General features: G+C 46.1%; 1 protein-coding gene across 1 annotated transcript in view; it reads right to left on the reverse strand.

Annotated features, from left to right (window-relative positions):
* The window catches only part of SYT9 (synaptotagmin 9), a 210673-nt gene extending 204849 nt beyond the window's left edge, over window positions 1-5824 (reverse strand). The window contains exon 1 of the mRNA XM_040328283.1: window positions 4923-5824. Within this exon, the coding sequence (XP_040184217.1) occupies window positions 4923-5070 (148 nt within the window). The 5' untranslated portion in view covers window positions 5071-5824. The remainder of the gene's footprint in view (window positions 1-4922) is intronic.
* Window positions 5825-14750: the final 8926 nt, after the last annotated feature.

A 14750-nucleotide genomic window follows, 5' to 3' on the forward strand; every position in this document is an offset into this window, starting at 1 on the left:
CACTGCTACCGATCACAGGGAGCAGTAGATCCTTGTCATGTCCCTAGGCAGAACAGGGAAATGCCTTGTTTACATAGGCATCTTCCCGTTCTGCCTCTCTGTGTCACGATCACGGGCCACCGGTGAACATCAAGTTCGCGGGCACGCTCACAGAGTACGCGGCGGGCACCCGCCAGTCCAGCTGGCGGCATGCTCGTGCACACTACACAGCAAATTAAATAGGAAGTACAACTACGACAATTTCCCGGGCGCAGGGCAGGCTAGTGGCGGCACAGGTGATTGATTAATTTCATGTGCTGCTATATGGGAAGTGGACCCTGGCCAGCCGGGTCCCTTGGGACGCTCGGCCCGCTTACTTGAGTACTGTCTGCACCCCCCCGATGGCGGCCCTGGGTTGGGTACGTGTGCGTCACTTACCTGGGGAATAGATGGCACCAAGATGCAGTATGGGAAGAAGGAAAGCCGAAAGAGGCAGTGTGATATTTTGGGCAATGTTCTGCTGGGAAACTTTGGGTCCTGCAACTCATGTGGCTGTTATTTTGACCAAACCACCTACTTAAACATTGTTGGTCACTAAGTACACCCCTTCACAGAACTAGTGTTGCCTGACGGCAGTGGTCTATTTCAGCAAATTCTGCAAAATTGGTTGAAGAATTGTTTTAGGAGGTCAACAACGAGTTTGAGATGTTGACTTGACTTCCAAACTCTCCAGATCTTAATCCAATCAAGGTTCTGTGGGATGTTCTGGAAAAACAAGTGTGATCCATGGAGGCCCCACCTCGCAACTTACAGGACTTAAAGGATCTGCTATTGGCAGGGTAGTGTCAGATACCACCTTCCGAGGTCCAGTGGCATCCATACCCTGATGGGTCGGGGCTGTTTTGGCAACAAAGTGGGGAGCTATTCAATATAAGGTGGGTGGCCAATATGTTATATCTGATCAGTGTATAGTCTATGCAGGTAGCAGACCCAACAGGCCCCACCCACTACAGGCTGCCTGCAGAAAACTACAGTGGGGGGCGGAGACAAGACCAGTCACACTACACAAGGAGAAAGAGCATCAGTGATTGGTCTTTATTACAGGAAGCTCCTGCAAAGAGGTCACATTTTACACTGGATTCCTGCATAAATCTGGACGAATTACACAAAGCACGCCCAGGCCCGTCGGAACCCGACAGGCAAAGGAGGCATTTGCCTGGGGCCCCCGAGCTGGCCAGGGCCCCCGACCTGGCCAGGGGCCCCAGCAACGAGGGCCCTTGCCGCACCGCTGCGTCCTCTTGCAGTCCGGTCGGCCGTGTACCATAACCGTGCGGGAACAGGAGAATCAGGTTCCTGTTCCCGGCCGGACTAACAGGAAGTGCACACACGGAGTGTTCACTTCCTCTCAGTCCGGCCCCGGGAACAGAAAACTGAAACTCCTGTACCGCGCGGTTATGGTACATGGCCGACCGGACTGCAGGAGGACGCAGCGATGCGGCAAGGGCCCTCCCTGCTGGGGCCCCTGTGCGGACACCAACATATGCCGGCGTGTGCGTGTGAGGCGGGGATAGAGGTAAGACAAACGTCATTTTTTTTTTTGCTTGGGGCCCCCAAATGTCTTCGAACGGCCCTGAGCACGCCAGATTCAAGCAAGAACATACATGCCATATATGTAAAACATATAACAAACATATAACATTTGTTTATCTTGTTGTTCAGTTTTAACTCAAATTTCTGATTAACTGCAAGTCCGATTGCCATATTATAATATCACATTTATATTCTCAGTTAAACCTCTATAAATATCATACAAATAATTGTAACAGCATTAATACACTAATAAAATGCATTAATATCACGATAAGAACATTGTAAATACAGAATATTTTCATGACTTTAGACACAACAGAGTCGCTGTATTCGTTTTTTTCTTTTTACAGCTGCAGCTATTCAGAAACTGTGGAACTGCAAGGAGCAGCAAGACTGAACTAGAAACCATTAATGCATGTCGGATCTTGCCGATGCATTTTGCGGCACCACAGCGACTTCATTTACAGGTTTTACACTCAATAATGCTGTGCAAAGAGGTTGAAGTGTAACACGCAGAGACCCACAACATCCAATAAGCTGTAGTGAAATAAGATCAGCGAAAAATTCATTCTGATTGGCTGATGTCCGGCACCACACTTTATTACTTGCTTTACAGAACAAACCTGTTTATGGCCAATCCATATACAATAGGTTCTGGCAAATCGCAGCACCTGCTGTTCTCCAACTGTTATCTACAAGTACTAGCAAGCCCAGTCCGATGCTGGGAGTGCATGCTGGAACTTGTAGTCATAGTCTAGTATAATAAAAGCAATGGGGATCAACTGAATCTAGTTTTCTTAACGCATGTCATTTGTAGCTGTAACGTCGCTTTAATGGATACATGGAAAAAATAGGTAAAGTAGGTAGGCTAGGTAGGCTACCTCCAAAAAAAATCCTAATCAAAAATCTTAAAGGTTAAGGGCCAGATCCAGAAAGAAATACATTGGCGCAGCGTATCAGAGATACACTACGCCGCCGTACCTTACCTGGCGCATTTTCGAATCCTCAGCCAGTTTGCGCCGTAAGTTACGGCGGCGTAGTGTATTTCTGGCGGTGTATTTCAAATTGGGCGGGTTGGGGGCGGGTTTCATTTAAATGAAGCGCGTCCCCCCGCGCCAAATGAAATGCGCATGCGTAGTTCCTAAATTTCCCGCCGTGCATTGCGCTAAATGACGTCGCAACGACGTCATTTTTTTAACTTAGATGTGAGTTACGTCCATCCCTATTCACGGACGACTTACGCAAAAAAAAAAAATTCAAATTTCGACGCGGGAACGACGGCCATACTTAACATGGCAATTCTATGTATACGCCGAAAAATACCAGCTTTACCTATACGCCAGAAAAAGCCGACTATAGACGACGTTAGAAAATGCGACGGTCGCGCGTACGTTTGTGGATTGTCGTAAATCACTAATTTGCATACCCGATGCGGAAAACGCCACCCAGCGGACGCCGAAGTATTGCATCTTAGATCCGAAGGCGTACACCTGTCGGATCTAACGCAGAAGCCGTCGTATCTTGTTTTGAGGATTCAAAACAATGATACAACGCGGGAAACTTGAAAGTACGCTGGCGTATCAGTAGATACGCCGGCGTACTTCGTCTGTGGATCTGGCCCTAAATCTTTAGTTGTAGCAGTAGAGTAACTGTAATTAATACAATTTTTTAAATCTTATATTAAGAAATATAATATATATATATATATATATATATATATATATATATATATATATATATATAGATAGATAGATCTATATATATATAGAGATATCTATATATTTATATAGATATATAGATATCTCTATATATAGATATTTAGAGCAATGTGCAAAAATCCATAGTAGCCAATTCCATATAGGCAACTAACTGGTTCTTATGAAATTACTATGCCTTTAATATAATCACTTCTTTTTTTCACTGCCTTATCAATCTCACCACAAATGTTATAATCTGATTGTACAATCTCCTTAAGACCCAGTTCACATTATTGCACACATTTGTGCGTGTTTCCGCAACGCACAGTAACACACTTTACGTGCATTGGTGCGATGTGGTGCCATTCATTCAGAATGGCACCCCAGTGTACCCTGCCAATGGATGTGCACCACGAGCGTCAACACATTGATGTGCATTGGGGTGCATTGATCTGGTTTCTGAAACATTGCCATGTGTTGCAATGTTAATGGGCTGCTAATGGAATGCACATTAATGTATGTAAAAAAAAAAAAAAAAGGGCACGTGCAATAAAGCAACATATGAACCTGGCCTTAGAATGAAGTGCAAGGGTCCATGCGATTGGATATACATTGAACAGACACATTTGTGTACTACATACTATTTGGTATATGTAAAGGACACTATAACGAGATTGACTGTCCAGATGTGGTGGAACTACAAGTCCCATCAATCCGGAACACACCCTGAAGGATATCCTAAGACTAAGGGGTAGATTCAGGTAGAATGGCGCTTCTTTATTCGGGCGTAACGTATCCTATTTACGTTACGCCTCCGCAACTTTTACAGGCAAGTGCCGTATTCTTAAAAGAAAGTTGCGGCGGCGTAGCGTAAATAGCCTGGCGTAAGCCCGCCTAATTCAAATTCTGAAGAGGTGGGCGTGTGTTATGTTAATCAGGCTTGACCTGACGTGATTGACATTTTTCTCGAACGGCGCATGCGCCGTCCGTGGAATTTCCCAGTGTGCATTGCTCCAAAGTACGCCACAAGGACGTCATTGGATTCGACGTGAACGTAAATGACGTCCAGCCCCATTCACGGACGACTTACGCAAACGACGTAACATTTTCAAAATTCAACGCGGGAACGACGGCCATACTTAACATAGGATACGCCTCATATATCAGGGGTAACTATACGCCGGGAAAAGCCTAACGTAAACGGCGTAAATGTACTGCGTCGACCGGGCGTACGTTCGTGAATTTGCGTATCTAGCTGATTTACATATTCTAGGCGTAAATCAGCGTACACGCCCCTAGAGGCCAGCGTAAATATGCAATTAAGATCCGACGGCGTAAGAGACTTACGTCGGTCGGATCTTAGTCAAATCTAGGCGTATTTGATTCTATGAATCAGGCGCATTGATACGACTGGCCGGACTCAGAGATACAACGGCGTATCAGGAGATACGCCGTTGTATCTTCTATCTGAATCTACCCCTGTGTCTATAACTGCAACAGGCTGCCTAATCTCAGTTTCAAGTCTACAGACTGAATCATTAGCAAAAGAGAAAAAAAAAAGCAGACAGTTAAAGGGGTTGTAAAGCTTCGTGTTTTTTCAAGACACCAGTGTGAATGCATGCTAGAAGATAAAGAGAGATACTTTTCTGACTCTACCTGTTTCAGTGTAGCGAGGTCGGCTCCGTTCTCTCTGGTAGTAGATGAAATCCAGGCAGTTCTCGTTCTCCACAATGCCACTATAGCACAGGTCTGCCACCAGTGTGAGCGCTTTCATACAGATCTCCTGCTCCCTGTCTCCAGGCATTTCCTACCACCATCCTTGTAAAGCCGGGAGCTTGGGTTGCTCTGCTGGACCTCTCTCCACCCCTCCCCACCCAAGACGGCAGAGAGGGCAAGTTGCAGCTTTTGATGTGGCTGCGTAGCGAGCGGCTGAGGCACAGTTCACTGTCACTGAACACACAGCTCACACCCACCGTATTCCCAGGAGCTCACACCTAGTCCAACTCCCAGTCGATGGCAGCTGACTGAACTCTTTACCGATAACACCTCCAAGAACTACTCCCAACTGAACTAAAGAGTTGACTAAAGAAAACTCTACGGCAAACTCTTCAATTGGTCTTCGAAACTCAAGATGTTCTTCTCCAAAACACCTTGACTGTTAACATCCTTATCTCTAAATCCCTTAGAACATAGTCAAATTAGCTCCTCACTCTTGAATACCCAAAAGTCACTCTTGAAAACCCAAAAGTCACACTTGCGTAAAAAATTCATACCCAACTCTCTAAAGCGAATTGGGTGAACTCAATTCCCACTTGACTGTAGCACTCAACTGACCACCAGCCACCTGGACTCTTTAGAGGTCATGTCCAACTTGTGTGCCTTGGCCTACCCACCCAACTGAACCAAGCTCAAGCTCACACCCTTTCTACGAATACGAGATGCTATCTCCGAGCTCGCCTTCCTCACTTTACAGAAGGGACCGGCTCCACCTCTCAGGCTGCCAAGATGAAGACGAAGAAAGTGAGCTCTCTCTGCTCATCCCCTCCCTCCCATTCTCTCTCTCTCTCCGTAGAAGATTTACCGAAAATCCTTTAATGTGAGTTCATAAGCTACATACAACAAACAAGGGAGAGGAGTCAAGAACCTGATACTCTCTTACATGCAAACTGGAATAAAGGCAAGTCTCTCTAGACTTCTGAGCTGCTCCTTATGGTCTCCTCTCCAAGTTTTGCATTGCCTGTAGCTGGAGGCTTGGTGTGGATGGAATTAACAGCCTTCAGCACTGCCATCCTCCGACTCCCTGCGCTCTCTGTGTGATAGAAGCTAGTTTTCAGGATGTGTTTCTGATGCTGAGCTCTTACAAAGACTGATGTGGATGGGAGGAGGGGTGTGGAGCGAGCTATATAGCTCTACGAGCTGCCTGCCTCTACAACACTCCCGCTATTCAGTAGTACCAGTTTGCATTTGCTCTTAGGGACCAACTCTGCTAACCTGGATAATATAAAATATGCTCAACTCACACAAGGATTAGGATCTTTATTTTCAAAAATGTGACTGTGATGTCAACTCCCATTGAAAATAACTCTGAAATCAGGATCCTTATCCTGGCGTGTTAGCTTTGTGAATGGAGCCTAATGTAATTTTAGAAAAAGGATCCGTTGTGAAAAAAAAAAATGTTTAGTCTTTTCTCAAGTCTAAAAACACATGGAAAAAAGCAGAACGAAATAGAAGTACTGTAGGTGGTCAATTTGATATTTTAACATGTCATAGCTGGGGGGAGGGGAGGTGGTACAGAAACAGTACAACACAGCTGAGCCTCATTATGTCATTAAAGGAGGGCAAGTACAGACACAATGGGGCTGATTTACTAAAACTGGAGAGTGCAAAATCTGGTGCAGCTGTGACATGGTAGCCAATCATCGTCTAATGTCAACTTGTTCAATTAAAAAGAAAAAGATGGGAATGGTGCGCTTATTCAATAATGTGCCAAAAAGTAATATACTCAAAGAAAAAATATGATGAGTATCCAAACATACAAATTAATAAATGTAGCGCTACCCCCGCAGGAGTCACTGATTTGTTTTGGGATTGGCGTATTAAAGGGTCACTAAAGGAAAAAAATTTTTTTGCTGAAATGACTGTTTACAGGGTATAGAGACATAAAAGTTAACTGATTCCTTTTAAAAATGATTACAAATAGATAAAAATCAATCCTATAATGTGCCTGCAGGTTAGTTTCACTTTTAAACTGGTTTCATGTACCCCTTCCTGACCAGGTGAAATTTCAGCTTGTGGCACTGCGTCACTTTAACTGACATTTGCGCGGTAGTGCGACGTGGCTCCCAAACAAAATTGACGTCCTTTTTTCCCCACAAATATAGCTTTCTTTTGGTGGTATTTGATCACCTCTGCGGTTTTTATTTTTTGCGCTATAAACAAAAAAAGAGCGACAATTTTAAAAAATATATACATATTTTTTACTTGTTGCTATAATAAATATCCCAATATATCCCAAGGCCGATGCGTATTTTTCCGACGTATTTAAAAAAAAAATCGCAATAAGCGACTGGTTTGCGCAAAAGTTATAGCGCCTACAAAATAGGGGACAGAATTATGATTTTTTTTTATTATTTTTTTTTTTTACTAGTAATGGTGGCGATCTGCGATTTTTATTGGGACTGCGATATTGCGACGGACGTATCGGACACTTTTGACACAAATTTGGGACCATTCACATTTATACAGCGATCAGTGCTATAAAAATGCACTAATTACTGTATACATGTGACTGTCAGTGAAGGGGTTAACACTAGGGGGTGAGGAAGGGGTTAAATGTGTATCCTGGGTGTGTTCTAACTGTGTGGGGGGAGGGGGGTGACTGGGGGAGGTGATCGATGCTGTGTCCCTATGTACAAGGGACACAGATCGGTCTCCTCTCTCCCTCACAGCACGTGGAGCTCTGTGTTTACACACAGAGCTCCACGTATCTGCTGTGTTCCTGACGATCGCGTGTACCCGGCAGACATCGCGGCCGCCAGGTACACGCATCGGCCTCCCAGCGATGCGCCGGGACAGTGTTTACCCGCTGCTCGCCCCCCAAAGGCCCGTGTGGGTAAGCACTTTAAATGACGTCCAAAGACGTCCAGTTGGCACCTGAGAGCCGCGCTGTTGACGTCTTTTGTCAATAGCGCGGGTCTCAAGTGGTTAAAAAGAAAAAGATGGGAATGGTGCGCTTATTCAATAATGTGCCATAAAGTAATATACTCAAAGAAAAAATATGATGAGTATCCAAACATACAAATTAATAAATGTAGCGCTACCCCCGCAGGAGCCGCTGATTTGTTTTGGGATCGGCGTATTAAGTTACCCTGCAGTATGTCTAGGGGTGATAGCAGTGAGTCAGAACAGTGAGCGAATGTCCAGAAAGTGAATAAAGGTTTTTTCCAATGCTTTATTCTCCAGCCCAACATCAACATAAATTGGGAAGGACAAGGTTGATGAAGAGAGAGAGAGAACCTTGCAGTATCAGGCCTGGATATTGAATGGAGCAGTCAGTACGGCTCTGTATAGTACCAAGTTGTAACTCGTCGCCACTCCAAATAGAGTGGGTAAAGTGCCCCCGGACAGACCCCCCACAAGAGCCTGGCAGCCGAGATGTCACTTAGGATTTTTGGGAGGAACAGGCCTCTCTCACAGACCCGGCTCGGGCCTCTGTCACAGGCCAATTACAATAACTGAGCTAGATGGATAAATGGAGCGAATCCTCCCAGTAGTTTTCTGCATTGGTTACCAGATGACAGCAAGCATACCTGTCAGTACTCTGGTCACCAGATCCCCAATTGGTTTGTTCAGGCTCTGTTGGACGACCTGCCTCCGGGTTCTCCTCAAACCGACTCCCCTGGCATCCTTTCAATAGAACCGGGAACCCAGTAAGTCACTGGGGTCCCTTGTACCTCCGGATGAGGTTCCAAGTAGTCTACAATTTTGGCCAGGTGGGCCACGCCGGCGGGGTCCATTGATGCGCACACCCTGAAGGTGGATTCCGCACCTGGAACGGGGACCCCGCGAAGATTTTAGAACACATGACCCCTGTCACAGATATACCCCTCCCCAGCATGCCCTGCATGGGAAAAACTCCTCTAATTGGCTGCTGGGGAGAACTTGCTTTGCCAGAACCACTCTGGCGCCATCTGCCAGCCAGGGATGGTATCACATCCTTGGAATACAGACTGACCCAGTGGACATTTCTGAAACGACAGAAGTCACAATTTAAACAAATTGTGAATGGGAGCAAAATAACTCTCCCATTCCCCACTAACCTTAGCGTAGTGCCCATGCTGAAAGCAAGGGGGCGCTACATAAATAAATGTGAATAAAGTCCAACTAAAGCCGATGGTAGGAGTTAGTTCATATAAAGGCAAAAATCTCATAGAGATAACTTGATAGAAGAAAAAACAGATAAAACATCTATCCAAGCATCGACTGTTAAATTTATGAATTGGCCGCTCACTCACCTCCAACAATGACCCAAGGGTCAAACAAGGCTCATCAGATAGTCACATAAGGAATCCTGCTGATGGATCTGTAAAGGCATCCAGGTTCCAGGCGAAGACGAAGAACTACGTCCAAAACTTGGCATCAAAACATCTTGGGTAATTCCACATATAGAGGAAACGGCTCGCTCAAAGGAATGGCACTTCTTGTATAAATGACGCTCAAAGGAAACAAAGAACAGCCATAGTGCAATATTGCCAAATGAAAAGTACATTTATTTAGTAAAAAAAACTGCTTACATCAAGTAATGATAAAAACCGCAGTAAAAAGCAATGGGAGTAGTGACACACAGGCCTCTTTACCGTACTTCTGTTAAAACACCACCGGAACTGACGCCACAAGGCTCCACCCCGACGTGTTGCATCACTGGTCACATGACTTCCTCAGGGATCATTATAACACAACTTGTTCAATTAAGCAATACATATGCACAGCTCCCAACTGTCCCTGATTTCGAGGGACTGTCCCTGATTTGGAACAATGTCCCTCTGTCCCTCTTTCCTCCTCATTTGTCCCTCATTTTGGTCTGATCCATATAGTTGTATATAAAATGAACTTTTTATTGTTCAAAAAATGTTTTCCAATGCTAAACCTTTTATCCAAAATTATAAATTGCTGCATTTGAAAATTTTAAAAGCCAATATAAAGGAATAGTAGTGGTAAAAAAAAGTCCCTGGTGGATTTAATTAACCTTTTTTTGGTTCATTCTCCTTTAGGGGGGTGTGACATTTGCTAGTAGGTGTCCCTCATTCCCATCTCAAAATGTTGGGAGGTATGCATATAAAGTTGTGGTTTGGAGCACCATCTATAGTCATGTGCCTCCGTCCCTAAATATTCATAGCAAATTTAAATACATTGACCTGGGACTTTAAATGAAGCACATGACATTCAAATGGTAAAATGATCAATATACACATGGTTGCACGTTTATCATACATATACAAGTCTCATCGTGGAAAAATTCAGTGAAAAATAATATGATGTACCTCCGCTGCTGGGGACACATTCATGTAAGGAGGGACTTCCGCTGCTGGGGACACTGATGTAAGGAGGGACTCCGCTGCTGGGGACACTGATATAAGGTCTCAGGCTCCGCTGCTGGGGACACTGATGTAAGGACTCAGGCTCCGCTGCTGGGGACATTGATGTAAGGAGGAGCTCCGCTGGGGACACTGATGTAAAGTGGGACTCTGCTGCTGGGGACACTGATGTAAGGAGGGGCTCCAATGGGGACACGGATGTAAGGAGGGGCAACACTGATTGGGACACTGATGTAAGGAGGGGCTCCGCTGCTGGGGATACTGATGTAATAAGCTCTCCACTTCTGGGGACACTGATGTAAAAGGGGCTCCTCTGATGGGGACACTGATGTAAGGAGGGGCTCCGCTGCTGGGGACACTTATTTAAGGAGGGGCTCCACTTCTAGGGACACTGATGTAGGAGGGGCTCCGCTGCTGGGGACACTGATATAAGGACTCAGGCTCTGCTGCTGGGGACACTGATGTAAGGAGGGGCTCCGCTGCTGGGGACACTGATGTAAGGAGGCGCTCCACTTCTAGGGACACTGATGTAAAAGGGGCTCCTCTGATGGGGACACTGATGTAAGGATGGACTCTGCTGCTGGGACACTGATGTAAGGAGGGGCTCCACTTCTAGGGACACTGATGTAAGGAGGGGCTCCACTTCTAGGGACACTGATGTAAGGAGGGGCTCCGCTGCTGGGGACACTGATGTAAGGACTCAGGCCTCGCTGATGGGGACACTGATGTAAGGAGGGCTCCGCTGCTGGGGACACTGATGTAAGGACTCAGGCTCCGCTGCTGGGGACATTGATGTAAGGAGGAGCTCCGCTGGGGACACTGATGTAAAGTGGGACTCCTCTGATGGGGACACTGATGTAAGGATGGACTCTGCTGCTGGGACACTGATGTAAGGAGGGGCTCCACTTCTAGGGACACTGATGTAAGGAGGGGCTCCGCTGCTGGGGACACTGATGTAAGGACTCAGGCCTCGCTGATGGGGACACTGATGTAAGGAGGGCTCCGCTGCTGCAAATGTAAGCAGGGACACTGCTGGTAATGCCTGATGTAAGGACGGACTCCACTGGGGGCACCTAATATAAGGGCGGACTCCGCTGGGGGCACCTGATGTAAGGACGGACTCTGCTGGGGGTGCCTGATGGCAGGCAACGTGGCAGGTGACACACTCAGGGCTTCCACTGATTCTGAAATAAAAGAAATGGCGTGGGGGTCCCCCCAAAATCCATACCAGGCCCTTCAGGTCTGGTATGAATTTTAAGGGGAACCCCAAGCAAAAATGAAAACAAAACTTTTGTGGGGGTCCCCCCTGAATCCATGCAAGACCCTTACCCGAGCATGCAACCTGGCAGTCCACAGGAAGTAGGGGCGAGAGAGGTCCCCCCCCAAAGCACCTTGTCCTCATGTTGATGGGGACAAGGGCCTCGTCCATACAACCCTTGACCAGTGGTTGTGGGGGTCTGTGACTGTGAATGGGTATGGGGTACATTCACCAAAAAAGTGTCAAAAAGTAAAAATGACCAGAGAAAGTTTTGGACAATTCCTTTATTAAAATAAATAAATAAAATAGTGTCCTGCGATGTCCATCCATCTTCAATCACAGCGCCAATGGTCCAGAGATAAAAATATTGAAAAACTCTGCCTCCGTGGAATGCCTCCCCGCAACTGCCTTTTTGCTTTAACAGCTTGCCAAGGGCGGGCCACCCACTGACGTAACCGAGTGACCCCACCCCCTTATGACATCATGTGACGTCGGAGGGGGCGGGGTCACCCATTTACATGACCCCATACCCATTCACATAGGGGAGGCGGGATCTGGAGGCCTGAAGGTCCTGGTATGGATTTTGGGAGGAAACCCCCACGCCATTTTTATTTTTTATTTTGGCGCAGGGTTCCCCTTAATCACTTCAATACACTATATTATATATACTACACTGCCTGAATATAGATTCTATACTGAATATCTAATCTAAACTAAACGCAGAGTATATATTAGGCCGTATATATATATATATATATATATATATATATAATCAAACACACTGCCTGTACTCGCTGAATATAGATTCTACACTGAAAATGTAATATACACTAAATGCAGAGTATATATATATATATATATATATATATATATATATATATATATACTAGGCTGTATATATATATATATATATCATATACACTGCCTCCACACCACTAACTAAGCTGCCTAATCTCTCTTCAATTCATTATACTATATACAGCCGCCATGTAAAAAGCAGCTTTATATATTGTGGTGCATGGATTTAGCCCCCTGAGCCATGATTGGCCAAAGGCACCCTGCCTTTGTCCAATTATGGCTCTCTCAGCAGAGCGAGCTGTGATTTGCCAAAGCAAGCAGGTTGGGTGCCTGCTTTGGCCAATCATAAAACGCCATTGTACAGCTATCTCACAGAGCATTATGGGGTGTTCCGAGGTGCTCAAATTTGCCGCGAACGCCCCAAGATGTTCTAAATTCGGCCAACACCCAATTTTTGAGTCAAACTTACGTTCGACTAAAACATCGGGCTCATCCCTAGTAGACAGGTGCCACTTGTATCAATATGTCTACATTCACTAGTTTCTGTTTGGTACTTATAGGGTTTGTGTGCTGTGGTTTGTATTCCAGTTTGGTCTGTGGAGCGCCCCGTAGTTGGGATATTTAAAGCGGAGTTCCACCCAAAAGTGGAACTTCCGCTTTTCGGGGTTCCTCCCCCCCCTGCTGTCACATTTGACACCTTTCAGGGGGAGGGGCGTGCAGATACCTGTATAAAACAGGTATTTGCACCACTTCTGGGTATTGACTCCTGCGGGAGTCACGCCACTTCGCGTCACCCCCTGCTGTCTTCTGGGAAACACAGTGTTCCCAGGAGAAAGCGGAGACCAGTAGGGAACCGGGCAGTGGAGCCGCAAGGCTTCACTTACTGATTCCCTCACCGAGCATGGCGGCAGCAGCATCCGAGGACCGAGCGATTGCCATGTTGCAGAGTCTTTTGGGCTATGCTGTAGTATTCAAAACACATAGTCACCCACCAGTGCCATGATGCCGGCATCGCTAGCCCAGGCCTCAGACTGTCATTTTAGTTCTCTTCAACTATCTGCCTATTCTGGGTGTAGGTAGCCAGCCACCAATGATGTGTTGGGCCCACCCTCCGGTCTGCTCCCCCGGCTGCTCTGTGTGCCCCGATCTAAAGCCTCCTGAGAAATATTTTGTGACTATTCCAGGAGACTACAAGACCAGGGACATGTCATTCTGGCATTCGCTTCATGGTCAGCAAAGCAGCAATTGATCTCTAAACAGAGAAAACAATAGTTTCCTATGGAGTAAGCTATACAACAGCATGTGTTGCATTTTGTAGCGATCACTACCATATGACCTGAGCATTGGGCCAGCATGCTTGTTTGATTGCTACTACAGGCTATAGGGTAGCTTACACCCAGGGCTTTTTTTCTCAGAGAATAGGTGCAGGAACTTCTCCCTTCCAAGCCACACAATACTCCGTCCCCTACCCACCTCCGAGCAACAATAGAACCCCCTGCAAAAATAGATCCCATCCAGCAACAATTGATTCCCCAGTAGCCATCATCAATAGACCCTACAGCAGCCAGCAACAAAGACCCCTCCCTCAACAGTACATACCTCCTAGCAACGACTGACCCCCCAGCAACAATAGATCCACCACAAACAACAGAAGAACTCCCCAGCAACAATAAACCCCCTTCTTTCGTAAAAATAGATCCCCTCCAGCAACAATATATCCCCCAGCAGCCAGCATCAATAGATTCTCCAGCACACCACAGCACCTCTTTCCATTACATACATTCAGTTTGGAAGGTGCCGGAACTGCATTCCCCCACGTTCCTGCTAAAAAAAAAGCCCTGCTTACACCATAGGGAGACATTTGTTTGATCTGTTAAGCACCAAAGCCGTGTCCCAAAGGCAGTGCTGGGACAAGGTCACCTAGAGCCCAGGGAAAACATGCCAAACTGCCCCCCCCCCCCTAAGGTGTATCAGCATTATGTGTATGTAGTGGATGGTTGCTACTAGTTACTATCCATCATATCACCCTGCTACCAGACCTCCATATATCACTCTCAGAGGCAATGAACAGTCATTTTGCTTTGTTTTGTTTTTGTTTATTTGGGGGATATAACTTGGTTGGGCAAAGGGAAAATGAGATGCCCATAGGACAGATCACTTTGCCATCATGGTTAAAGAATCATTGAATGAATTGCGCTTTGAAGAACTAATGGACTCTAACATTCCCAGTCACGTCCCCTGTATATACTCCTGCAGACTGTTCCTCCTCTACTGCACCACTCCTGCAGAATATTACTCCCAGGACTGTTCTCCTCCTGCACAAAACTTCACTGT

The sequence above is a fragment of the Rana temporaria genome, chromosome 11 (assembly GCF_905171775.1).
Source record: "Rana temporaria chromosome 11, aRanTem1.1, whole genome shotgun sequence".
Taxonomy (NCBI): Eukaryota; Metazoa; Chordata; class Amphibia; order Anura; family Ranidae; genus Rana; species Rana temporaria.